Consider the following 25389-nt stretch of genomic DNA (forward strand, 5'->3'; position numbering starts at 1 on the left):
ATCGCTGATGGAGATCTAAAATCAGAACAAATTTATAATGCCGACGGGACAACATTGTTCAGGCATTATTGTCCCAGGAAGACACTAACTACAGCTGATGAGAAGGCTCTTACAGGAGTTAAGAATGTCAAGGACAGACTGGCTGTGCTGGGATGTGCTAATGCAGCAGACCCACACAAGTGTAAACTTGCTGTGATAGGCAAGAGCAAGCGTCCCCGCTGTTTTAAAGGCGTGACTAATTTACCAGTCCATTATTATGCCAACAAGAAAGCGTGGATCACCAGGGACCTCTTTTCTGACTGGTTTAATAAATATTTTGTACCAGCTGCTCTCGAGCACTGCCGGGAAGCTGGACTGGAAGACGTCTGCAAGATTTTGTTATTCCTTGACAGTTGTTCTGCACATCCCCCAGCCGAACTTATTGTTAAGAATAATGTTTATGGCATTTACTTTCCCCCAAATATTACTTCATAAATTCAGCCATGTGACCAAAGGATCCTTAGAGCACTGAAGAGCAAATATAAACACAGTTTCCCGAACATCATGTTGGCAGCAGTCAACAGAGGCTTGGGTGTGGAGGGTTTCCAAAAGCAGTTTACAGTGAAGGATGTCATCTATGCTGAGCTAGTGCTAGGAATGCCATAGGTAAGGACACCCTTGCGAATGCCTGGCACAACCTCTGGCCGTCGACTATGTTCGATGACGAACAAAATGATGACTTTGAAGGACTCCGTGTGGCAAGTGAGAAACAAATGATGTCAAACCTCCAACATACGCAAAAAGAATACCCTAGGATGCTGTCAAGAAGCTGGAGGAGGCTGATATAGAAGAAGTTCTCAACATTGATAATGATGCTCCAGTTGTTCAACCATGACTGATAGTGAGACAGCTAAAATGGTTCTGAATCAAGGAGATCAAGATGCTAACAGTGAAGATGAAGATGACATAGTTAACAGTGGTAAAATGTGTGATGGACTTATTGATGGACTAGAACAGCGTGTACTCATAACTGAACAATAAATCATGTCAGTTTATAAGATCAAAGAGATTGATACAACAAAAACCATTGTTAATGAAGCAGATGAAACATTGAAGAAAGTCATCCTGCAGAGTGCATCCTCATCCCAAGAGCATTAATGAATGAAGGTAAGACTGTGCTATGGTAAATTTCAGTGGCAGTTACAGGTAGGCCTATGGTAGTGGTAGCTTACCTTTCTGATGGTTCAATATGACCTTTTTCTTAATGTTTCATGCAAAAATTATTATAAATATTGCATTAAACTACCTGCAAGCTATATGTATCCACATTCAGTAAATGAGATACACATGAGCTTTGTGCTTAGACCCGAACACAGTCCCCTCTGGGTAAGGTACCTGTACCCCATTATACAGGTACAGTGACCCCTCCGTTAACGAACTCAATCCGTTCCAGAAGGTCGTTCGTTAACCGAAAAGTTCGTTAACCGAAACCATTGTTTCAATGGGTTTTTGGGTAATTGGTTCCAGCTCACCGAAAATTTCCTAAATTCAACAAAAATGGTAGAAAAGTTCACTTACTTTGAGGTGTGTATGTAGAAGGCTCTTGGATGATGATGATGATGATGATGATGATGATGATGATGATGATGATGATGATGATGATGGATGATTATGATGATGGGGGAGAAGGAGGAGAAAGAGAAGGCATTGGGGTGGAAGAGAAGTCACCCCATGGCGCCATTTCACCCATAAAATTTTAGCTCTCTTGGTGTAATTCAAGATTATTTTCTTTAAATCAACACTGCACTGCATTATATATTGTCAATATGTAAAATATATTTCAAAATGACCAATAATTTGCTTGGAAACACAGAAAAAAAGCGTTTAGTTGAAGAGAGTCTCAAGCAAGATGTTACGTCCAGTGAAAACAGAGAGAGACTAACTCCTGTTTGCTGTGTTAAGAGGCTGGATGCCGCGCATTAAACTAGTCACTTTACCTTCAATTATGTTCAATAATTGTTAAAATGACTAAAAAATTGAATATTAAACTTTTAAAATTATTGAAAAGTATAAACTTCTTGATATTTACTAAAATAGTGAGGAATTTAAGCCCTAGAACCGATTAATGTATTGGCGGACTGACACTAAAGCTGGTTGCCCGGTCAGTGCAAGCGAAAACATGTTGAGGTCGGTTCGTAAGAACTTCGTTAACCGAATTTTTTTTCGTTAACCGAATTGAAGATCCTTATGGAAGGCAGTTCGTTAATCGAAATTACGTTAACCGAGGTGTTCGTTAAACGAGGGGTCACTGTATACAGTGTACAGGTGTACAGGACAGGTATACAGTGTACAGGCGTACAGGTATACAGCGTACAGGTCTATGTCTGTCTTTGATACCCCCAAAATGTTCTACACTACTGAGGGTATACGCAAACACTTGTTATCTTGAAAAAGGTTCTTATTCTCGTACGGGAGACAAATGCAGGGGAACAAATAAACAGTGGCTTCCACGCCATAAGGACTAGCGGTCTCATCTCCCTGTATCACTCCGCGCTGGCATGCACAGATGCCAGCGTTCTCAAGCTGAATACATAATATGTAAATATGATAATACATATACATAACATGGTGCATAATAAATGGAAACATTACATAGGATTAATACATGTTCTGTAATACTTTACTATACATAATTAATAGAGTAATATAAGAATACAATGGTCCCTCGGTTAACGAGCACAATTCGTTCCAGCAGGTTGCTCGTTAATCGAAAATCTCGTTAACCGAAACCATTGTTTCAATGGGTTTTTGGGTTAATTGGTTCCAGCTCACTGAAAATCGCCTAAATTAAAAAAAAAAGGGTAGAAAAGTTCACTTACTTTGAGGTGTGTATGTAGAAGGCTCCTGGATGATGATGATGATGATGATGTGAATTTGAAGTGGGAGGTGGAGGAGGAGAAGGGAGAAGAGAAGGAAGTGGAGGTGGAGGAGAAGCATTTTACTGCTTCTTGGAAGGTTAGTCACCTTCCATGAAAATGTCAGGAACCTCTGGACTGACAGATTCTTCACCATGAACATCCTCTCTCCTTCTTGAAGTGGAAGGCTGAGGGATAGCACCTTGTTCCCTCTGCCTTTTACTGAAGAAAGTGTCAATTGTGGTCTGTGGGGCATCTGTCCTCCTCACCATTTACTTATGTTTAAAGAAGGAGACCACTGAGTCCTCAACATGACACAAAGTTAGTTCAGTTTTTTCCACTTCTGGGTCCTTTGAAGCCAGTTCCCTGAACTTCTCCCAGTGGTAAATCACATCTTTCAACTGTTTAGCTGACATATGGTCATCACTTTCAATTTCCTCCTCACCACTGTCAGCCTCTACCTGTAACATCTCATCCAGTTGCTTCAAGTCATCAGGAGTAAGTTCCTCCTCATGAGACATCACAAGCTCTTCCACATCCTCCTCCTCCACTTCAAGGCCCAATGACTGACCAATGGACACAATCTCCTGGTCCAACTCTGTTTCTTCCTCAAATCCCTCAAAATCATGGACTACTGATGGCCACAGTGCTTTCCATGAAGAATTGAGGGATCTAGTGGAGACTTCTTGCCATGATGACACAATCAATTTTACAGCCTCCAGGATGTTGAATTGTGTCTTCCAAAAATGTTTCAGTGTTAGTTCAGGATCATTGGAAGTTGCCTGACGACACCTCCTAAACATTTTATTCATGAACAACTTCTTGAAGTTGCTGATCACATTCTGGTCCATTGGCTGTATGACTGTTGTAGTGTTTGGAGGCAAAAACAACACTTTCACAAAGTCAAATTGATACTCCAAATTTCTGGCAAGGTCAGGGTCATGACCAGGAGCATTATCCATGAGGAGAAGAGCCTTTAAAGGGAATTTATTGGTGGTTAGGTAACTCTTGACAGAAGGGCAAAACACATCAACAGCCCATTCATTAAAGAGCTGTCTTGTCACCCATGCCTTATGGTTGGACTTCCAATAAACTCCAAGCTTTCTTCTTACCACTTTCTGTTGCTTGAACACCCTGGGGTTTTCAGAGTGGTAGACAAGCATAGGCTTCAGTCGGAAATCCCCTGAAACATTGGCACCAAGCAATAGAGTGAGACGGTCTTTCATGGGTTTATGCCCAGGTAAAGAGGCTTCATCTCTGGTGATGAATGTTCTTTTGGGCATCTTTTTCCAGAACAGCCCAGTTTCGTCCACATTGAACACTTGCTGTGGAAGATAATTTTCTTCTTCCATCAGTTTTTTAAATTCATCTAAAAACTTTGCTGCCCCTTCTTTATCAACACTAGCAGCATCACCATGCCTAACAACACTGAAAATGTCGCTTCTTTTCTTAAATTTTTCGAACCAGCCTTTGCTGGCCCGAAAATCTTCAAATTCTGTGCCTGACGAACCAGGTTGATCTGTCTTTAAATGTTCGTAAATCTCACTGGCTCTTTCACAAATGAATTCAGTAGAAACTGAATCACCTTTCATCTGTTTTTCCCTAATCCAGATGGTAAGTAACCTCTCAGTTTCTGCGATTAGGGATCTACTTTTAAACACTCTTGTAGATTTGTCTCTCACTTTCACTTCTTTAAATTTGTCTTTCTGTGCAAGAATTGTCGACACAGTTGATGTCGACATGCCATATTCTTTGCATAGCGCATTTGTTCTAATGCCTTGTTCATGTTTTTTTATGATTTCCTGCTTGGTTTGGATTGAAATTGCATTTTCTTGATCTCTTAGGCCCCATGCTGGATTCAAACAATGTCAACACGTGCTTTTTAAAGTTAAACTTGTTGTAAATAAAGAATATTTTCTTTAAAATAACACTGCACTGCGCTATACAGTATATTGTCAATATGTAAAATAAATTTCAAAATGACCAATAATTTGCTTGGAAACACAGAAAAAAAGCGTTTAGTTGAAGAGAGTCTCAAGCAAGATGTTACCTCCAGTGAAAACAGAGAGACTAACGCCTGTTTGATGTGTGAAGAGGCTGGATGCCGCGCATTAAACTAGTCACTTTACCTTCAATTATGTTCAATAATTGTTAAAATGACTAAAAAATTTAATTTTAAACTTTTAAAATTATTGAATAGTATAAGCTTCTTGATATTTACTAAAATAGTAAGGAATTTAAGCCCTAAAACCGATTAATGTATTGGCGGACTAATACTACAGCTGGTTGACCGCCCAGTGCAAGCCAAAACTTATTGAGGTCGGCTCGTAAGAAACTCGTTAACCGAATTTAAGAATCTTATGGGAGGTAACTCGTTAACCGAGGGACCACTGTACACAGCTTAAGGTACTACTTCGTGTCCATATTATACACCTCCCTCCCCCCCTATACGCTCATAGTTTCATCTTGAGCAGACCTTTTGTTTCTGAGTCGCTCGGACCTTCGGAGTACCGGGGCAGAAACACAAGGTGGAGATGGATTTACTGTAAAGACATCAACATTAGGGGACTCTACTGGGAAAGGGTCAACACTAGGCAGCTCCACAGGTCAGAGGAAACGACGGTTCCTCCACCATACTCTACCACTGGGAAGACGCACTTGGCCAATACCCATGACAACCCCAACCTTGTCCCAGCGGTGAGATACCGGATCTTGAATCCTGACCTGCTGGCCGATACTCAACCTGGGAAGGGGGCGGGCATGACGATCGTACCGAGCAGCGGCTTGTTCTGCTGCACGGCGGTCACATTCTTCAGTCTTGGCTTGCCATTTTTGAGAAAAAGACTTCGGGTGGGCAGGAACACAAGACCTGAGATGATGTCCATATAGAACCTGGGCTGGGGACCGTCCGGTGAAGTTCGGGGTGTTGCGTAACTCTAACAAACCTCGATCGAAGTCCTCGCAGTCTATATTTCCTGAGGGTGACACCTGAAGGATCAGGTGTTTAACAGTCTTGACTGCGGCTTCAGCGTGTCCATTCGCCTGGGGGTAGTGGGGCGAGGTCACGACATGACGGACTCCCCAACGGTCCATGAAGTCCCGGAACTCGTGGCTGGTGAACTGGGGTCCTCCATCAGTCCTGAGGCGGAGGGGAACACCAACTTCTCTGAAGTAATGCCTCTCCGGATGGTAGCAGTAGCCGTTGTATCACTACCACAGGGGACGACAACAGGCCATCCAGACAATCGGTCGGCAATGACGAGGAAGGACTTCCCTGCCACTGCAAAGAAGTCGGCCGACACAGACTCGAAGGGTCTTGAAGGGTTATCGTCGCACATTAAAGGTTCCTGTTGCCGGCTGGGTTGTAGAATCTGACATGGCTCACAGGCACGGATGGTACTTGCAATGTCCGCGTCGATTCCGGGCCAAAATACAGTCTGCTTCGCCCGTCGCTTGGTGGCCTCCACTCCTCGATGGCTGTCGTGAAGGTGGGTCAAGGTACGGCGGCATAGGGCAGCAGGAATGACTACTCGTGGACCATACAAGACGAGGTCTCCGTCACAATAGAGGTCCTCGCGTGTCTTCCAGTACGGGAGTAGCGATTCATGAAGGTCGTATCGGTTAGATGGAAATCCTTGGGACACACAGTCGACGAGCCGGATGTAGGAAGGGTCGGCCCGGGCTGCGGTGCGGAGATCTTCAAGGGTCTTGTCTGGATCCGGTGCTGTAGACTCTTCTGATGTGAAGACGGCCTTCAATGAGACTACTGACTTGAGGGATGCGGCAGCTGTAGAACACAACATCTCGTCCTCTGGGGTGGGGCGACTGACAGGGGCGCGGGACAGATCATCCGGGATGCACAGCAGCTTACCCGCACGCCACACAGCCGTGAAGAGATAAGGCGAGAGCTTCTCTTTCAAACGTTGAAGGCGAGGATTCTCTACTGCATCCAAAGAGTAGTGATTGATAATAGGTACAAGAGGGCGATGATCCGTGAAGAGGGTGAAGTGCTGAAGTCCTATCAGGTAGAAGCGGCACTTCGCCATCGCCCAGACAAAAGCCAACATCTCCAGCTCAATCGTGGCATATCGGGTCTTGGCGTCCGTCAGGAACCGGGATCCACACTGAATTAAGCGGAGTTGTCCACCGCCATGGTCCTGCAGAAGGGCGCAACCAACGCCATAGAGTCTGGAGGCGTCAGTCTGGAGGACGGTGGGTAGGGCTGGGTCGTAACAGGCAAGGACAGGTAGACTTAAGAGGGCCTGCTTGACTCGCTGGAAGGCCTCTTGATGATCTGGGGTCCACAGGAATGTCCTCCTGGGGCTCAGCAGGGGGTGTAATGGCTGGGCTGCAGAGGAGATGTCAGGTGAGAATTCAGCCAGCTGATTGACCAGACCCAAAATAGAACGGAGGTCTGTCAGGTTGGCAGGGGTTGGAAAATCCCTGATTCCACTTAATTTCTCCGGGTCAGCTGCGATACCTGATGCGGAGAGAGTGTACCCACAGAAGTTCACTGATGGTGCGGCGACTACAAGCTTGTCAGCGTTGAGGGTAATCCCGTACTTTCGACATCTGGTGAGAACTTCATATATTCGGGAGAGGTGGGCACAGTAGTCTTCGTCATGGAGTAAAATATCATCAACCACCTTGACACAATTCGCGACTCCTTGAAGGGCCACGTCACCACGTTGACAGAATGCATCGCCCGTAGCGGCAAATCCCATGGGGCCTCTGCAATACTGAGATCTTCCATATGGTGTGATGAATGTAGTCAAATGCTGGTCGTCTTCGGCCAACTTGATCTGCCAATAACCACATAAGGCGTCCATCGTTGTAAAAAACTTCGCCTTCGGGTCCACACTTCGAACAGCTGCGAAGGGTGTGGGTGAAGGGTGGGCTGGACGGGAAACTTGCTGGTTAAGTTTTGATAGATCGGTGGTGATCTGTACTCCACCACGAGGTTTGGCGACGGGGACGAGAGGGTGGCACCAAGGTGAAGGTTCGTCTCCGGCCGGCTTGATGATTCCCTGAGCAACCATGGAGTCAAGCTCTTGTCTAACTAGCTCCTTGTAGGCGTGAGGAATCAAACGAGGGGTGTGGATGCCAAAAGGTGTGGCACCGTCCTTAAGATGAATCTTCATAGATGGACCCACCATTGGCTTGAGTGGTGTGGATCCTAAAGATTTCTTCGTAACCAACACGTCAGCAAACTCCTTGAGAAGGTAAGCTCTTGCATCAGAAGGGGACGTGTTAGTAGAGATAGGGAGTTCCTTCAAACCTGTTGACATGGGTGATCTTTAGAATAGGTTTGGGGAATTCCTTGGAAATAATGGCCAACTCTTGACAATGGCCATATGATAAAAGCGGAGTCGGGATCCCATCATGAACATCAATCCGGGCTGCGAAAGACTGTTTACCAAAGGTAAGAGTAGCCCAGAAAGATCCCAAAGCTGGAGCCATCTTGGAACCATCAGCTGTCAGTTTCGTTGTCTGAGGAGGGGGCTGTAGGTTGCTCCGGGGTATTCCCAAACTTGCTAAGTGTTGTGGACCAATTAATGAGACGTCAGCACCGGTGTCAGGTAACATCTGAAGACTGGATGACAAGTTACCGTGAGAAATGACAACATTGATGTGCTGGGGCATCGTGTCTGTGGAACAATGTACACGATGGCAGGAACTACTGGGCACAGCGTCTTGATGCTTGCCAGAAGGAGGGGGCGCGCCAGCACTACCTGAGGATGACTTCTTGGATCCTTGGTGGTGTCCTTTATGTGTCTTCTTACGACAACATTTGTCATAATGGCCCACACGACCACAAAGTCTGCACTGAACTTTGCTAGCAGGGCACTTGACTGTGTAAGCCCAGTGACCCTGACGGTCGCAACTTCTACACATGCTTTGAGCAGCTGGGCACTGGGAGGCATCATGCTGTCTCGCGCAGCTGTTACACAAAGCTGCTGCTGAAGGTGTAGCTGGAGGATGAGGGGTGGGGTTACCTTGCTGCTTCTTACCCTTTCTGTAGGAAGACACCGCCCTCACCTGGTCAGGTTGTGAACGTAAAGTTGAAGCCTCGTACGCTTGACATTTTGTAACAACATCTTGAAGGGAGGAAGTGGGGTCAAGTGAAATGAGACGCTGAACTAGCTCTTCATCTCGAATACCCGTTAAAATGATTGTCTTGAGTTGTGTCTCTTCAAAAACTTGAGAATTTCCAGGACAAACATCAACTTCCTCTGAACATCTTTTCAGTCTTACAAAAAATGCATCAAAAGATTCTCCATCAAGCTGCTTACATTGGAGGAGTTCTCTTCTTCTGAGTGCTTTGTTGCGCTGTCCCTTAACATGCTCCTGTAACTTGTCAAGTACGACCTCTACAGTCAGAGTTGTCGTAGGAGGCACTTGAAGTGTGTGCTCGAGAGTATGTTGTGTCTCCAAGGACAGGCACATACGAAGCTGTATCATCTGTTTAGGCTGTGGTAAACTTGACAGGTCAACCATTGTTGCATAGTCTTGCCAATGTCGACGCCATTCCCGAAATATCTGATAAGAAGCGTCAGACTTCAGAGAGGGAGGCGTTTGTGCTGCAGCCTTTTGAGGAATTGTTGAACCGACTCTGGGAGATGAGGCACCAGTACCTCTAGTCGTATCAGCATTAGTAGTAGCAGAAGAAACTTGTAGAGTAGATCGTTGTGGGGAGGCTAACAGGGAAATCAAGGCTTCAAATCTGGCTTGATCCTCTCTTCTTCTCTGGTCATCCTCACTTCTACGTATATTTCCTAGTTCTCTGCGTCTTCGTTCATCTTCGTGGCGTCGTCTTTCAGACTCTCTGTACCGAATTTCTTCCTCTTCTCTCCTTGCAACATCGTCCTGGCGTCGAGAAGTTTCCATCCACTTAATCAGTTGAAGGAGATCCTTGGACGCAGGCACTGCTTGCTCGCGACGAACGAGGAGATTCTGTGGGTGATTGGGCATTGCCAATGTGGGGAGCGTGGGGCGTGAGTGTGGGTGGGGAGAGGTCTCCCAAACTTAAACTCATAACCCCATTGTCCAGGGTATCATTTTGATCCCTGTGAGACATGCTGACAGCTTCTGTACTCTATCTGTGTAAGAGACCGGGTCAACCCCTCATAATCTATGCACAGAATTACAGAAGTTTAAAGTAATACACAAGAATTTAATATAAAGTGGGCCTGTGAGTGCGTGTGTGTGTATGGTTCGCTGGCGGGAGGCTTGGCGCGCTGCCAGACATAGAGGCAGCTCGGCGCAAGTCGCAACTGAACTGAAGTTGTCTTACTGCTCACTGCTCAGTCACTCAGTGACCATGAGCAGGAGGGGATGTACTGCTGGGCAGCTCCCTCAGTCATCTGACTGCAGTTTGCACAGACAATTCTGATTAAAATACACAACACAACACATCACTTCACAGCACAGCACTTTACACAGCATAGTACTTCACAACACTGTAAATCCTGAGGCTTGTAGTCTTGCTGTAAATCCTTGGCGAAGCTGAAGACAAGACGCCATTAACAACACAGTCCGGCGGGAAGGCTAAATTCACTCTTAATCTCACTGAGAAATCTCACTGCGCCATCTATGTCTGTCTTTGATACCCCCAAAATGTTCTACACTACTGAGGGTATACGCAAACACTTGTTATCTTGAAAAAGGTTCTTATTCTCGTACGGGAGACAAATACAGAGGAACAAATAAACAGTGGCTTCCGCGCCATAAGGACTAGCGGTCTCATCTCCCTGTATCACTCCGCGCTGGCATACACAGATGCCAGCGTTCTCAAGCTGAATACATAATATGTAAATATGATAATACATATACATAACATGGTGCATAATAAATGGAAACATTACATAGGATTAATACATGTTCTGTAATACTTTACTATACATAATTAATAGAGTAATATAAGAATACACAGCTTAAGGTACTACTTCGTGTCCATATTATACAACAGGTATACAGTGTACAGGTATCCCAAAATCCAAAAAAATCCAGAATCTGAGACACATTTGGCCCCAAGGATTCTCAACCTGTATATATTATAGTCTAATTGCACCTTACTGAAAACACTGTGCATGTGTCATACAGTACACTAAAAATATATTCTGGAGTGTATACTAAATGTATTAGTCATGTTCCTCTCCAACCTAACCTGAGATAATAAATGAATTTGACTAATTCACACAACGACATGAGTGACTGAGCAAGAGTATTATTCTTAAGAACAGGAACCTAAGCTAACCTCAATATGCAAAGGAACATCAAAGGCTCTGGAAGGTGTGATGTACTTGGGCGGTCTCTCAATGTTAGGTCCGTGGAACCAGCCGTTGATGGAGTGCCGGACCTTATCACGGGACAGTACCTCTGCCACCTGTCACAACACACAAATTAATTTAAAAGAATAAAGATAAAAAATAACTTGGAAACAACACAGAAAAACATTTATTTAACAGATTATAATGGAGAAGAAAACCTCATATATCAAGGGTCCGTTAGATAAACATCCATTTAATGGAATATATGGAGAAAATATTCTGTTATATGGATGTTTAAATGTATACAAGGTACCATCACTGCATACAGTAGACTCGCAACTTACGTGAGGGTTACGTTCCTGGGACCTCGTGTAGAGTCAGAAACACTCCTAAATCGCCCTTAAATCACTATATACAGTCAGTCCTCGACTTATGATGGGGTTAGGGACCGACGACCAAGTCGTAAGTCAAAAATGCTTAAATAATACATAGAAAATCTAAAATGAGTGTCTCTTTTTCTTCTCAGCACAACAAAACTCTCACTTTTAAGCTTGCCAGCCATTTTAAAGGGAATTACAAACGGAAAATCTGTCAGTACAGTATACAGAGCAATAACTAACGCCGGAACTCGAAAATACTTGTCAACCACCAGCGAGACAAGATGTGCCCTGAAGGCGCTCCCAGTTTGAGCAGCCAGGCCGAGTCTGTTTGGCCCACCCCCTCCCCCTGCTATATCCCAATGCCCTACCAGCCTTACTACACAAGGATCTATTCAGCAAAACATTAAAGTGATCAGTGAAAGATTGACTACTAAACAGTGTTCCTATAGTGTACTTCAAGGAAAAGCACAAAAACACAGCAGTGTAATACTGAGTGTGGCTGGATCTGACCTAACCTGACTTGACCTCATGGCTTCACCTAACCTAACCTGAAGGATGGAGCACACCTGCATTGCCCCAAGCTACTGTCCTGGCAACGTGGATACACACCTGCCCAACCGCATCCAGCCCATACGAGCACGAACTGATTGCTATAAGAACAGCCCAGTTCCAACCATTGTAAAAATTATCAACACCTAATTATTACAGACAGACCCCGACTTACGACGGGGTTAGGGACCCAAATCCAGGTCGTAAGTCCGACATGGTCGTAAGTCCGACATGGTCGTAAGTCCGACATGGTCGTAAGTCCGACATAGATAATTTTTTTTTTTTTTAAATGAATAAATAATCTACAATGAAATACAGTACAGTAAAAGTAATGAATAATGAGGAATGGATACAGTACAGTGAAAGTAATAAATAATAAGGAATGGCTACAGTGTGACTGAGCACTTACCTTTAATGTAGTCAGCTGAATGCACATGGGGCCCCTATAATTTTCTAATTATACATGGAGACTACATTAACTAGAAACGTTTCGGTATAGAAAATGCGTGTGTCATTTGAGAAAAAAAAAAAAAAAAAAAAAAAAAAAAAAAAAAAAAAAAAAAAAAAAAAAAAAAAAAATTAATAAAAAATCAGCGGCGGTCGTAAGTCCCGACGGTCGTAAGTCGTAGCAGTCGTAAGTCGGGGTCTGTCTGTATATATTATAGTTGTATCACTTATGTTACCTGTATATCATTTGTAAATCAAGAGACCCATTCCCCAATTATGTACAGGTAATTGTATATTTTCAGCCTTCCGGCTGCAATGCTCTTTCAATAAACCGTCAATTATTATTATAATTATTATTATACGTACAGTGATCCCTCGGTTAACGAGCGCCTCGGTTAACGATCAATCCCTCGATTAACGAGTTTTTTACAAGCCGATCTCAACATGTTTTCGCTTGCATTTGGCGGTCCACCAGCTGTAGTATTTGTCCGCCAATACAGTAATCGGTTCTAGGGCTTAAATTCCTTACTATTTTAGTAAATATCAAGAAGTTTATACTATTCAATAATTTTAAAAGTTTTATATTAATTTTAACAATTATTGAACATAATTGAAGTATAGGAAGCTAGTTTTTTGCGCGCCATACAGCCTGTCAACACACCATACAGGCGTCAGTCTCTGTGTCTTTTCAGTGGAGGTAAAATCTTCAGACTCTCTTCAACTAAATGCTTTTTTTCTGTTTCCAGGCAAATTTTTGGTCAATTTTAAATTTATTTTACATATTGACAATATATAATGCAGTGCAGTGTTGATTTGAAGAAAATAATCTTGAATTACACCAAGAGAACTAAAATTTTATGGGTGAAATGGCACCATGGGGTGACTTCTTCCACCCCAATGCCTTCTTCTCCTTCTCCTCCACCCCATTCTAATTCTCATCATCATCATCATAAAGGAGCCTTCTACACACACAACCTCAGAGTAAGTATACTTTTACTACCTTTTTGTTGATTTTAGACACCGTGAGCGAACCAATTACCCAAAAACCCATTGAACATGAGTCAAGACCGAGCAACCTTCTGGAACTAATTGTGCTCATTAACCGAGGACCACTGTAATTTGAAAAATATTTATACGCATCAGCGGTGGTTGTATGTCCGGTGGTCGAAGTCGAGGAGAATCTGTATATACGCATATATACACTAGAACTCATAAATCACTACTGTAATGTGATACAGGTGATTAATTTTTATCTCTTGTGCAAAATATATGACGTTTATATTCAAATTATTCACTGTTGCAAGGATTCCAGCAATGCAAATTATATTCTCCTAACTTTAGTTCGAGATATTACATAAGATAAAAACTGTAAGCCTAAACTACCAAACCCTGGCTGGGATGGGGAGAGAGGAGGGAGGGGGGGTGGGGGATGTGTTTGACAGCTGATGCCAGGAGGTCTTGTGAAGTATCTAATTACAGTATATTACCCGCCTAACCGTTTCTGATTTAACGGTTTTATCATATATACGCGGTGCCTCGCCAGAGCTGAACTTTCACTTAACACGGATTTTTCCACATATACACAGTGAGTGTCCGCTCGAGACGCTATTTTTATATTTGCCCCACCCGCCACCCTGCCTGACTGCCTGTTTTAGGCTCATAAAATTCATACAAATTTCCGCCAGAATATAATTTACATTGCTGGAATTCTTATAATTTGGTGATCATTTTGAATATAAACATCATATATTTTGCATTAAGACCAAATTTAGATAAAATGTTTTCTGAGTAAATATGTTATCTTTTGTGCAAAATATATGACATTTATATTCAAAATATTCTGGTCTTACAAGGAATCCAGCAATGTCAATTAATATTATCCTAACTTTAATCTGAGGTATTATTTAATACAAAATGTTAAAATTTATTTTTTCACCCATCTCTTGAAGGAGGATTGGTGGGGTGGGGGAGGGTTGGACTGACCACGAGGTTGAAGAGGGGGAAAGGCAGGGGGTACTTTGATTGCCAGATAGTGTCGTGAAGATTATTTTTTTTATTAACTGAAGATATTTGTTTTAGCTCATAACATTCATACAAATTACTCGGTCAGAATATATTTACATTGCTGGAATTCTTATAATTTGTGATTATTTTGAATATAAAACATCATATATTTTGCATTAGACATACAAATTTTAGATAAAAATTTTTCTCTGGTAACTATGTTATCTTTGTGCAAATATATGACATTTATATTCAAAATATTCCTGGTCTTACAAGGAATCCAGCAAGGAATCCAGCAATGTCAATTGTATTATCCTAACTTTAGTTTGAGGTATTATTTATTAAAATTTAGTGGTTTTCCCCAAAAATTCTCAGAGAGGGAAGAGCCAGCAGTGTAGGTGTGAGAGGGGAGGGAGCTGAGTCCATTATTTGAATGGACATTAACTCTGGCACTGTATTTCTCTATTTCTCTAAGTATTAATTGTGTGCATGTACCATCATAAAATTAAGATGTTATTTTTACTACAACATAGTTATGTGTCTTCAAAAAGTGGAGTTTGGGGTCGGGCCGGTTTCTGGAGTTAATCCCATATGTTCTGTTGTTCACTTAAATCTGATTTCACTTAACACGGACCTCTGGGTTCTATTGACCGCTAAGGGGGTACAACTGTATTTATTTATGTCCTTAGGAGTGAGTTTTTGTTTTTCTTATAAAATGTCACTGAACTGACCTGGGAGACTATAATTTAATAAAATCATGCTATAGTTCAGACTACAGCATACAAAAATTTTGAAAACTTTGAGTAGGAAATTGAAATTGTAACCTAACCCCCGGTAATCCTCACAGACAGTTGAAATCGTGAAGAAAAATACGCGCAAGTTGCGAAGTCTACTGTATATATGCACAGTGACATCCCCGTAAGCCGAACAACTGGTGCAGAGCACTTCCGGGATGAGAGATTTCCGGTAACCAGACGACTCAAACCGGAAAAATCCCCCATCCGAGAAGTCCTAAACTATGCATCTTGCACAGACAAAACACTAGCCCACACCCTAGAATGTTTCTGTGTGCTGGGGAGTTTTCCAAGATCTGAACTAAAATTTATATGATATGGTCGGAATGAAGCTGTGTGTTACAGCAAGGACTGGTATTTTCCACTCCCATGGAGCTGTGGGGATTAGTGGTTCACATAACTGACCTGACACAATGTCAGGTAGAGGTAGGGTGGGGTATTGGTGGTCTCATATTACTGACCTTCTGATAAATGTCAGGTCCCCCACTGTTGGGTGGGGGATTATAAGGTCTCAGGACCTGAAGATGTCTTGAACAAACATGAAAGCTAAAATACAGTATTTTTTATACTAACACTTATCACATTGTATCCCTTCAACATTACGTTACATAACATTTTAAAATATGGAGAGAAAGCAGGAAGGTGGGTCATTAGAGAGATGGAGTGGTAACATGCACCAGTGTTGCCAAGTGCTAAGCTCAACAGCTGATCTTTTAATTCACCTCCACGTAGTTAACCACGCATAAATTTGTTACATATATGTGGTGTCTGGGTGTGATGTTGTATTAATTAATAAATAAGTAATATTGTATCGTTAACGACAGGCCGCTTGATGAATAGCATCGATGTCACTACTTATTCATCAAACTACTGTACAGTGAGTCCTCGGTTAACGAAAGCACAATTGCTCCAGAAGGTTGCTCGTTAACTGAAAAATTCATTAACCGAAACCATTGTTTCTGGGTTTTTTAATTGTTCCAGTTTCACCGAAAATTACATACAAACTAAATAAATGCAGTAAAGTACACCCTACTTTGAGGTGTGCATGCAATAGGCTGCTGGATGATGATGATGATGATGGGAATTAATGGGGGGAGGAGAAGGGAGAAGAGAAGTCACCTATGCCCATTTCACACCCATAAAATTTAGTTCATTGGATTAATTCAAGATTATTTTCTTTTAAATCAACACTACACTGCATTATATATTGTCAATATGCAAAAATATATTTCAAATGACCAATAACCTGACTGGAAACACAGAAAAAAGCATTTATGTTTTAGTCTCAAACAAGATAATCCTCCCTCTCAGCTGGTAACAAACTGTCGCCAAACTGTAGTCTGTTTACGCCGCATAAACTAGTTTATACTTCAATTATGTTCAATAATTGTTAAATGACTAAAAAATTTAATATAAAAAACTTTAAAAATTATTGAATAGTACAACCTTTATATTTACTAAATGTTAAAGAATTTAAAGCCTTACTGGTGCGCGGTAAATACTGCCTGCGGCGGTGGGCAAATGCAGGCAAAAACATGTTGGGAAAAAAGATTGGCTTGGGAGGTTTCAAGCTAAACAAAATGAAAGAATCTTATGAAAGATGAATTAGTTAAGCAAAAATTTCAGATTGAACTGGGCCCAGAATAACTGGGGATCTCTACATCACAAAAATACAATATTGTTTATTCATTAATTAATTACAACACCATCACAAGCATCTAGTTTACAGTCTTTGTGTTAGAGACAATGATTATGGATGGAGAACGAAGTTATAGCTGGAGAATGGCATCAGCACTTTTAATGATCACACTCTTTTTGGTGGATATTTATCATGAAGTTAATATAAAAACACATTAAGCACAAATTTTATAAGTAAACACATTAATTAATAAAACAAAGCAAAACGTTTTTTTACAATGGGAGGACAGGCAGGAATATGGTGAGGAGTAGGGAGCAGGAACTTGGGGTGTGCAGTCAGTTACCTCCCTCCTCCAACACAAACGCAACCGAGCATATACGCAATATTTCGCCATTTTTCTATACATTATAGCACAGTTATGTAAGGAACAATAATCATCCCATAGATTGGAAAACTGATATAGAAGTGTATAAATCATCTTGTGTAAGAAAAACATAACAAAACAAGTTTGATGAAATAGATTTAAAACCAGTGGAGTCAAGTACAAAACGACACGCTACACAAATTTATTCAAATGGTAAGGACAAAATAACAAGCATTTGATATAAACAGATGTAGGATGGATGATCAGGTGTCATAAACTCTGACAGGTTATATATTTAAAAGCTCATCTTGTCACACAGAAGGTGGTGATGACGGATTAAGTGGATCAATCATCGTCATTACAATACCTGATGATCATTCAAATCAAATCACACCAGTATTCAAAGCCCCTCAGAATCAAAATTCCAAGATTGCATCTGAGAGAACTAAAGAACATTTTATCACGACATTATATCATAATATTTTATCAATAAAACATACCAGAAGTGGATGATCATCGAGAATATATATAAAGTTCTAACAACATAGCGATAATTGCGTTCATGTAAAATATCGTTATAGAAAAAAACGTCAATAGAATAACAAGACATGGAAATAGGTTAGATTGCAGATTTACAAATCAGAAAAAATTTAGTAGTTAGCCTAACAGGATAGCACAGTCAAATAAATGTTGCATTCTACAAAATCGAACATCATACAGTAAATGTAACAACATGATGGGAGAGAAGGTTTTGAGGTTGATAAAATCGAAGCACAAACCAAGTGTTATAACCAAACAAGATCATCAAATTCTATCACAAGAACGCTTCAATACGCTGATTTTACAACATATCACATTCATTTAATTTTCTTCCTAATTTATTGTTTTTATTACAAATCAATTAACGATATTCAACATTTCAGGTTTAAATGCAAAAAAATGCAACTTTTATCTATAATTTTCAAATTAAAATTCAGTTTTGTGTCATTTTGGGAATATAATCTAGAAGATAATAACATGTTCTAGAACCAATTAAGATTCACAGCATCTCACAAAAATTTACAAATAGTAAAACAAAAAAAGTAAGTCCATAAAAAACAAGCGTAACATATACAAATATCAAATTCCAATCATAAATCGCTAAAAGCAAATTAGCGCTATCAAAAACACGACAGCAGAACTCTGTACTATAAATATATGTTGGAGGTGTGTGTTGGAGGTGTGTGTGTGGGGTGTGTGGAGAGGTGTGTGTTGAGTGTGTGATGCAGGTGTGTGTGGTGGAGGTGTGTGTGTGGAGTGTGTGTTGGAGGTGTGTGTGTGTGTGTGTGTTGGAGGTGTGTGTGGAGGGTGTGTGTGATGGGGGTGTGTGTTGGGTGTGTGTGGGTGTGATGGGGTGTGTGTTGGAGGTGTGTGTGTTGGAGGGTGTGTGTTGGAGGGTGTGTGTTGGTGGTGTGTGTTGGAGGGTGTGTGTTGAGGGTGTGTGTTGGAGGGTGTGGTGTGTTGGAGGGTGTGTGTTGGAGGGTGTGTTGGAGGGTGTGTGTTGAGGTGTTGAGGTGTGTGTTGGAGGGTGTGTGTTGGAGGGTGTGGTGTGTGTTGGTGGTGTGTGTTGGAGGGTGTGTGTTGGAGGGTGTGTGTGGTGGAGGTGTTGGAGGGTGTGTGTTGGAGGGTGTGTGTTGGAGGGTGTTGGAGGGTGTGTGTTGGAGGGTGTGTGTTGGAGGGTGTGTGTGGGAGGGTGTGTATGGAGGGTGTGTGTGTTGAGGGTGTGTGTTGGAGGGTGTGTTGGAGGGTGTGTGTTGGAGGGTGTGTGTTGAGGGTGTGTGTTGGAGGGTGTGTGTTGAGGGTGTGTTGGAGGTGGAGGGTGTGTGTTGGAGGGTGTGTGTTGGAGGGTAGTGGAAGGTGTGTGTTGGTGGTGTGTGTTGGAGGGTGTGTGTGTTGGAGGGTGTGTGTGTTGGTGATAGGTGTTGAGGGTGTGTGTTGAGGGTGTTGAAGGTGTGTGTTGGTGGTGTGTTGGAGGGTGCGTTGGAGGTGTGTGTTGGAGGGTGTGTGTTGGAGGGTGTGTGTTGGAGGGTGTGTGTTGGAGGGTGTGTGTTGGAGGGTGTGTGTTGGTGGTGTGTGTTGGAGGGTGTGTGTGTTGGAGGGTGTGTGTTGGAGGGTGTGTGCTGGAGGGTGTGTGTTGGAGGTGTTGAGGGTGTGTGTTGGAGGGTGTGTGTGTTGAGGGTGTGTGTTGGGAAGGTGTGTGCTGGTGGTGTGTGTTGGAGGGTGTGTGTTGGAGGGTGTTGGAGGGTGTGTGTGTTGGTGGTGTGTGTTGGAGGGTGTGTGTGTTGGAGGGTGTGTGTTGAGGGTGTGTGTTGGAGGGTGTGTGTTGAGGGTGTGTGTTGGAGGGTGTGTGTTGAGGGTGTGTGTTGAGGGTGTGTGTTGAGGGTGTGTTGGAGGGGTGTGTTGGAGGGTGTGTGTTGGAGGTGTTGAGGGTGTGTTGGAGGGTGTGTGTTGGAGGGTGTTGGAAGGTGTGTGTTGGTGGTGTGTGTTGAGGGTGTGTGTTGAGGGTGTGTGTTGGAGGGTGTGTGTTGGTGATAGGTGTTGAGGGTGTGTGTTGGAGGGTGTGTGTTGGAGGGTGTGTGTTGAGGGGTGTGTGTTGGAGGGTGTGTGTTGGAGGGTGTGTGTTGGAGGGTGTGTTGGAGGGTGTTGAAGGTGTGTGTTGGTGGTGTGTGTGAGGGTGTGTGTTGAGGGTGTGTGTTGAGGGTGTGTGTTGGTGGTAGGTGTTGGAGGGTGTGTGTTGGAGGGTGTGTGTTGAGGGTGTTGGAGGTGTGTGTTGGTGGTGTGTGTTGAGGGTGTGTGTTGAGGGTGTGTGTTGGAGGGTGTGTGTTGAGGGTGTGTGCTGGAGGGTGTGTGTTGAGGGTGTGTGTTGGAGGGTGTGTGTTGGAGGGTGTGTGTTGAGGGTGTGTGTTGGAGGGTGTGTGTTGGAGGGTGTGTGTTGGAGGTGTTGGAGGGTGTGTGTTGGAGGGTGTGTGTTGAGGGTGTTGGAAGGTGTGTGTTGGTGGTGTGTGTTGGAGGGTGTGTGTTGGAGGGTGTGTGTTGGAGGTGTGTGTTGGTGATGGTGTTGGAGGGTGTGTGTTGGAGGGTGTTGAAGGTGTGTGTTGGAAGGTGTGTTGGTGGTGTGTTGGAGGGTGTGTGTTGGAGGGTGTGTGTGTTGGAGGGTGTGTTGAGGGTGTGTGTTGGAGGGTGTGTGTTGGAGGGTGTGTGTTGGAGGGTGTGGTGTGTTGGTGGTGTGTGTTGGAGGGTGTGTGTTGGAGGGTGTGTGTTTGGAGGGTGTGTGTTGGAGGGTGTGTGTTGGAGGGTGTGTGTTGGAGGGTAGGTTGGAGGGTGTGTGTTGGAGGTGTTGGAGGGTGTGTGTTGGAGGGTGTGTTGGAGGGTGTGTGTTGGTGGTGTGTGTGTTGGAGGGTGTGTGTTGGTGGTGTTGGAGGGTGTGTTGAGGGTGTGTGTTGAGGGTGTGTGTTGGTGGTGTGTGTTGGAGGGTGTGTGTTGGTGGTGTGTTGGAGGGTGTGTGTTGGTGGTGTGTGTTGGAGGGTGTGTGTTGGAGGGTGTGTGTTGGAGGGTGTGTGTTGGTGGTGTGTGTTGGAGGGTGTGTTGGTGGTGTGTGTTGGAGGGTGTGTGTTGGAGGGTGTGTTGGTGGTGTGTGTTGGAGGGTGTTGAGGTGTGTGTTGGAGGGGTGTGTTGGAGGGTGTGTGTTGAGGGTGTGTGTTGGTGGTGTGTGTTGAGGGTGTGTGTTGGTGATTGATTTTTTTGCGCTGCTTGCAGCGGCTACTTTATTGTGCACCCCACACTCATCCGAGCGGTAAAGCAAAAGATTACAGAGTAGAGTTACAAAGGGTCATAATAATTAACCCCTGTGGTCAGGATATTACGGCACTGAATGTTACACAGTATTTCACTACATTATTTGTTTAGTTCTATACATAAAGGGTAACTTATTCACAAATGCGTGACTACAGGCGTGTGAGGCAGTATGTCTGGCCTCACACTTTGTTATTCACATTTACGTGAGAAGTATTCAAGCACATTGCGTATTTGGTTCTGTACATGAGAATTGATATAGTTACTAAGTGCAAAAAAGTGGATACAATCTTAATATGGTGTGTGTTGGTGGTGTGTGTTGGAGGGTGTGTGTTGGAGGGTGTGTGTTGGTGGTGTGTGTTGAGGGTGTGTGTTGGAGGGTGTGTGTTGAGGGTGTGTGTTGGAGGGTGTGTGTTGGAGGGTGTGTGTTGGAGGGTGTGTTGGTGGTGTGTGTTGAGGGTGTGTGTTGGTGAATTTTTGTTGCTTGCAGCGGATTATTGTGACCACACTATCCTGTGAGTGGTAGCGCAAAAGGATTACAGAGTAGAGTTGCAAGGGTCATAATAATTAACCCTGTGGTCAGGATATTACGGACTGAATGTTACACAGTATTTCAATTACATTATTTGTTTAGTTCTTACATAAAGGGTAACTTATTCCAAATGCAGGACTACAGGCGTGTGAGGCAGTATGTCTGTCTCACACTTGTCACATTATGAGAAGTATCTGCAACATTGTGTATTTGGTTCTGTACATGAGAATTGATATAGTTACTAGCGCAAAAAGTGGATACAATCTAATATGGTGTGTGTTGGTGGTGTGTGTTGGAGGGGTGTGTTGGAGGGTGTGTGTTGAGGGTGTGTGTTGGAGGGTGTGTGTTAGGAGGGTGTGTGTTGGTGGTGTGTTGAGGGTGTGTGTTGGAGGGTGTGTGTTGGAGGTGTGTGTGGAGGGTGTGTGTTGGAGGGTGTGTGTTGGTGGTGTGTGTTGGAGGGTGTGTGTTGGAGGTGTTGGGGTGTGTGTTGGAGGTGTGTGTTGGTGGTGTGTGTTGGAGGGTGTGTGTTGGTGGTGTGTGTTGGAGGGTGTGTGTTGGAGGTGTTGGAGGGTGTGTGTTGGTGGTGTTGGAGGGTGTGTGTTGGTGGTGTTGGAGGGTGTGTGTTGGTGGGGAGGTGTGTTGGTGGTGTTGGAGGGTGTGTGTTGGTGGTGTTGGAGGGTGTGTGTTGGTGGTGTTGGAGGGTGTGTGTTGGTGGTGTTGGAGGGTGCATTGGAGGGTGTGTGTTGGAGGGTGTGTGGATGGTGTTGGAGGGTGTGTTGAGGTGGTGGAGGGTGTGTGTTGGAGGGTGTGTGTTGGTGGTGTTGAGGGGGTGTGTTGGTGGTGTTGGAGGGGTGTGTGTTGGAGGTGTGTGTTGGTGGTGCTGGAGGGGTGTGTGTTGGTGGTGTTGGAGGGTGTGTGTTGGAGGGTGTGTGTTGGTGGTGTTGGAGGGTGTGTGTTGGAGGGTGTGTGTGTTGGTGGTGTTGGAGGGTGTGTGTTGGAGGGTGTGTGTTGGTGGTGTTGGAGGGTGAGGTTGAGGGTGTTGGAGTGGGTGTGTTGATGGTGTTGGAGGGTGTGTTGGAGGTGTTGGAGGGTGTGTGTTGGAGGGTGTGTGTTGGTGGTGTTGAGGGTGTGTGTTGGAGGGTGTGTGTTGGTGGTGTTGAGGGTGTGTGTTGGAGGGGTGTGTGTTGGTGGTGTTGGAGGGTGTGTGTTGGAGGGTGTGTGTTGGTGGTGTTGGAGGGTGTGTGTTGAGGGTGTGTGTTGGTGGTGTTGAGGGTGTGTTGAGGTGTGTTGGAGGGTGTGTTGATGGTGTTGGAGGGTGTTGGAGGTGTTGGAGGGTGTGTGTTGGAGGGTGTGGTGGTGTGGAGGGGTGTGTTGGAGGGTGTGTGTTGAGGAGTGTGTGTGTTGGTGGTGTTGGAGGGGTGTGTGTTGGAGTGTGTTGGTGGTGTTGGAGGGTGTGTGTTGGAGGGGTGTTGGAGGGTGTGTGTTGGGAGGTGTTGGCGGGTGTGTGTTGGAGGGTGTGTGTTGGAGGTGTTGAGGGTGTGTGTGGTGGTGTTGGAGGGTGTGTGTTGGTGGTGTTGGAGGGTGTGTTGGGGGTGTGTGTTGGAGGGTGTGTGTTGGAGGGTGTGTGTTGGAGGTGTTGGAGGGTGTGTGTTGAGGGTGTGTGTTGGTGGTGTTGAGGGTGTTTGTTGGAGGGTGTGTGTTGGTGGTGTTGGAGGTGTGTGTTGGAGGGTGTGTGTTGGTGGTGTTGAGGGTGTGTGTTGGAGGTGTTGAGGGTGTGTGTTGGTGGTGTTGGAGGGTGTGTGTTGGAGGTGTTGGAGGGTGTGTTGGTGGTGTTGAGGGTGTGTGTTGGTGGTGTTGGAGGGTGTGTTGGAGGGTGTGTGGCTGGAGGGTGTGTTGATGGTGTTGGAGGGTGTGTTGGAGGTGTTGAGGGTGTGTGTTGGTGGTGCTGGAGGGTGTGTTGGTGGTGTGTGTTGGTGGTGTTGAGGGTGTGTGTTGGTGGTGTTGAGGGTGTGTGTTGAGGGTGTGTTGGTGGTGTTGGAGGGTGTGGTTGGAGGTGTTGGAGGGTGTGTTGAGGTGTTGGCGGGTGTGTGTTGGTGGGTGTGTGTTGGTGGTGTTGGAGGGGGTTGGTGGTGTTGGAGGGTGGTGTGTTGGAGGGTGTGTGTTGAGGTGTGTGTTGGAGGTGTTGGAGGGTGTGTGTTGAGGGTGTGTTGGAGGTGTTGGAGGGTGTGTGTTGGTGGTGTTGGAGGGTGTGTTGGTGGTGTTGAGGGTGTGTGTTGGAGGGTGTGTTGGAGGGTGTGTGTTGGAGGGTGTGTGTTGGAGGTGTTGGAGGGTGTGTGTTGAGGGTGTGTGTTGGAGGTGTTGAGGGTGTGTGTTGGTGGTGTTGGAGGGTGTGTTTGGTGTTGGGGTGTGTTGGAGGTGTGTGGAGGTGTGTTGGAGGGTGTGTGTTGGTGGTGTTGAGGGTGTGTGTTGGTGGTGTTGGAGGGTGTGTGTTGGTGGTGTTGGAGGGTGTGTGTTGGTGGTGTTGGAGGGTGTGTGTTGGTGGTGTTGGAGGGTGTGTGTTGGTGGTATTGAGGTGTGTGTTGGTGGTGTTGGAGGGTGTGTGTTGGTGGTGTTGAGGTGTGTTCCTGACTCACACACACACACACACAGGAATTAAGACAACACGCATCTCCCTAATACCTCACACCTTTCTGCTTTCTCACTCCATATTTTAAAATGTTATGTAACGTAATGTTGAAGGGATACAACTTTGCTTATTTATACTTATACTTATCACAATCTCCCTAAAAATACTTTAGGTTTTGTGTTTATTCAAGACATCTTCAGGTCATGAGACCCACTAATCCCCCACCCAAGAAAGGGTCACCTGACATTCCATCCCTGCAAATTCAGTTGCCTCTGAAGATGTCTTGAATAAACACGAAAGCTAAGGTGCTCCTGTGTATACTTAGTTGACCAAGAGCTCACTTAGCAGATACTGTATTTCGATTTAACAAGCAGGGGTGGGCTTGAATTACTTCATTAAATCGAGAAAATACAGTACTGTATTAAACCTTACCTCCTTCATTACAGGATGTCACTGTTAAAATTTTATTTCGTAAACATCTGAGATTTTATTCAGCACTAAGACCCCTCATATCCAAGGGGTTAAAAACCTATTTGATCAAACATACAATAATAAAACTACACCCAGTGTTTAATGCTTCTCCATGAAATTAAACATTTAAAACGTATTTAAAGGTTTTTCATTAGAGGTCACAACCTCAAGGTTAAGCCAGAAACTGTTAGAATTATGAACTGTTGTACAGTAATAACCTGTCATTGTAAATCACTCCCATAATTAGTTTTTCTCTTCCTTCCGTGATTTCTACCCACACAGACTCGGTTCCTATTTCACCCTTTATTGAATTATTAGTACAACATTTTAATGTATCCTTGACGAAGAGTGCGACCCTCCTGTCCTTGTGAAAAAGGTTGTACCCTTCTATGTGTACTCAGATAAAAAATTTTGCTCGCCAGATTCATCCATCAGTTTGGTGATTGCTATGAAGTCTACATTTCGGTAAATACAACCGCCTCAGCAAGTCTATTTTATTTCTAACGCCCTACTGTTTGTATAGGAGTACATATGCTACCCTCATATGGAGGAGACAGAGGCTTTATTGGATGAAACTGAAGAGAGTGA

At 44.1% G+C, this 25389-nt stretch overlaps 2 protein-coding genes across 2 annotated transcripts in view; both read right to left on the reverse strand.

The window, feature by feature from the left end:
• LOC121860894 (prolyl 3-hydroxylase OGFOD1-like) overlaps window positions 1–11312 on the reverse strand; it is a 47662-nt gene extending 36350 nt beyond the window's left edge. Inside the window, exon 1 of the mRNA XM_042358256.1 lies at window positions 11152–11312. The gene's annotated coding sequence lies outside the window, so the exon portion shown is untranslated. The remainder of the gene's footprint in view (window positions 1–11151) is intronic.
• The window catches only part of LOC121861114 (early nodulin-75-like), a 30090-nt gene continuing 15828 nt past the window's right edge, over window positions 11128–25389 (reverse strand). The window contains exon 6 of the mRNA XM_042358676.1: window positions 11128–11280. Within this exon, the coding sequence (XP_042214610.1) occupies window positions 11128–11280 (153 nt within the window). The remainder of the gene's footprint in view (window positions 11281–25389) is intronic.

This window comes from Homarus americanus, unplaced genomic scaffold (genome assembly GCF_018991925.1).
Source record: "Homarus americanus isolate GMGI-L3 unplaced genomic scaffold, GMGI_Hamer_2.0 scaffold52806, whole genome shotgun sequence".
Taxonomy (NCBI): Eukaryota; Metazoa; Arthropoda; class Malacostraca; order Decapoda; family Nephropidae; genus Homarus; species Homarus americanus.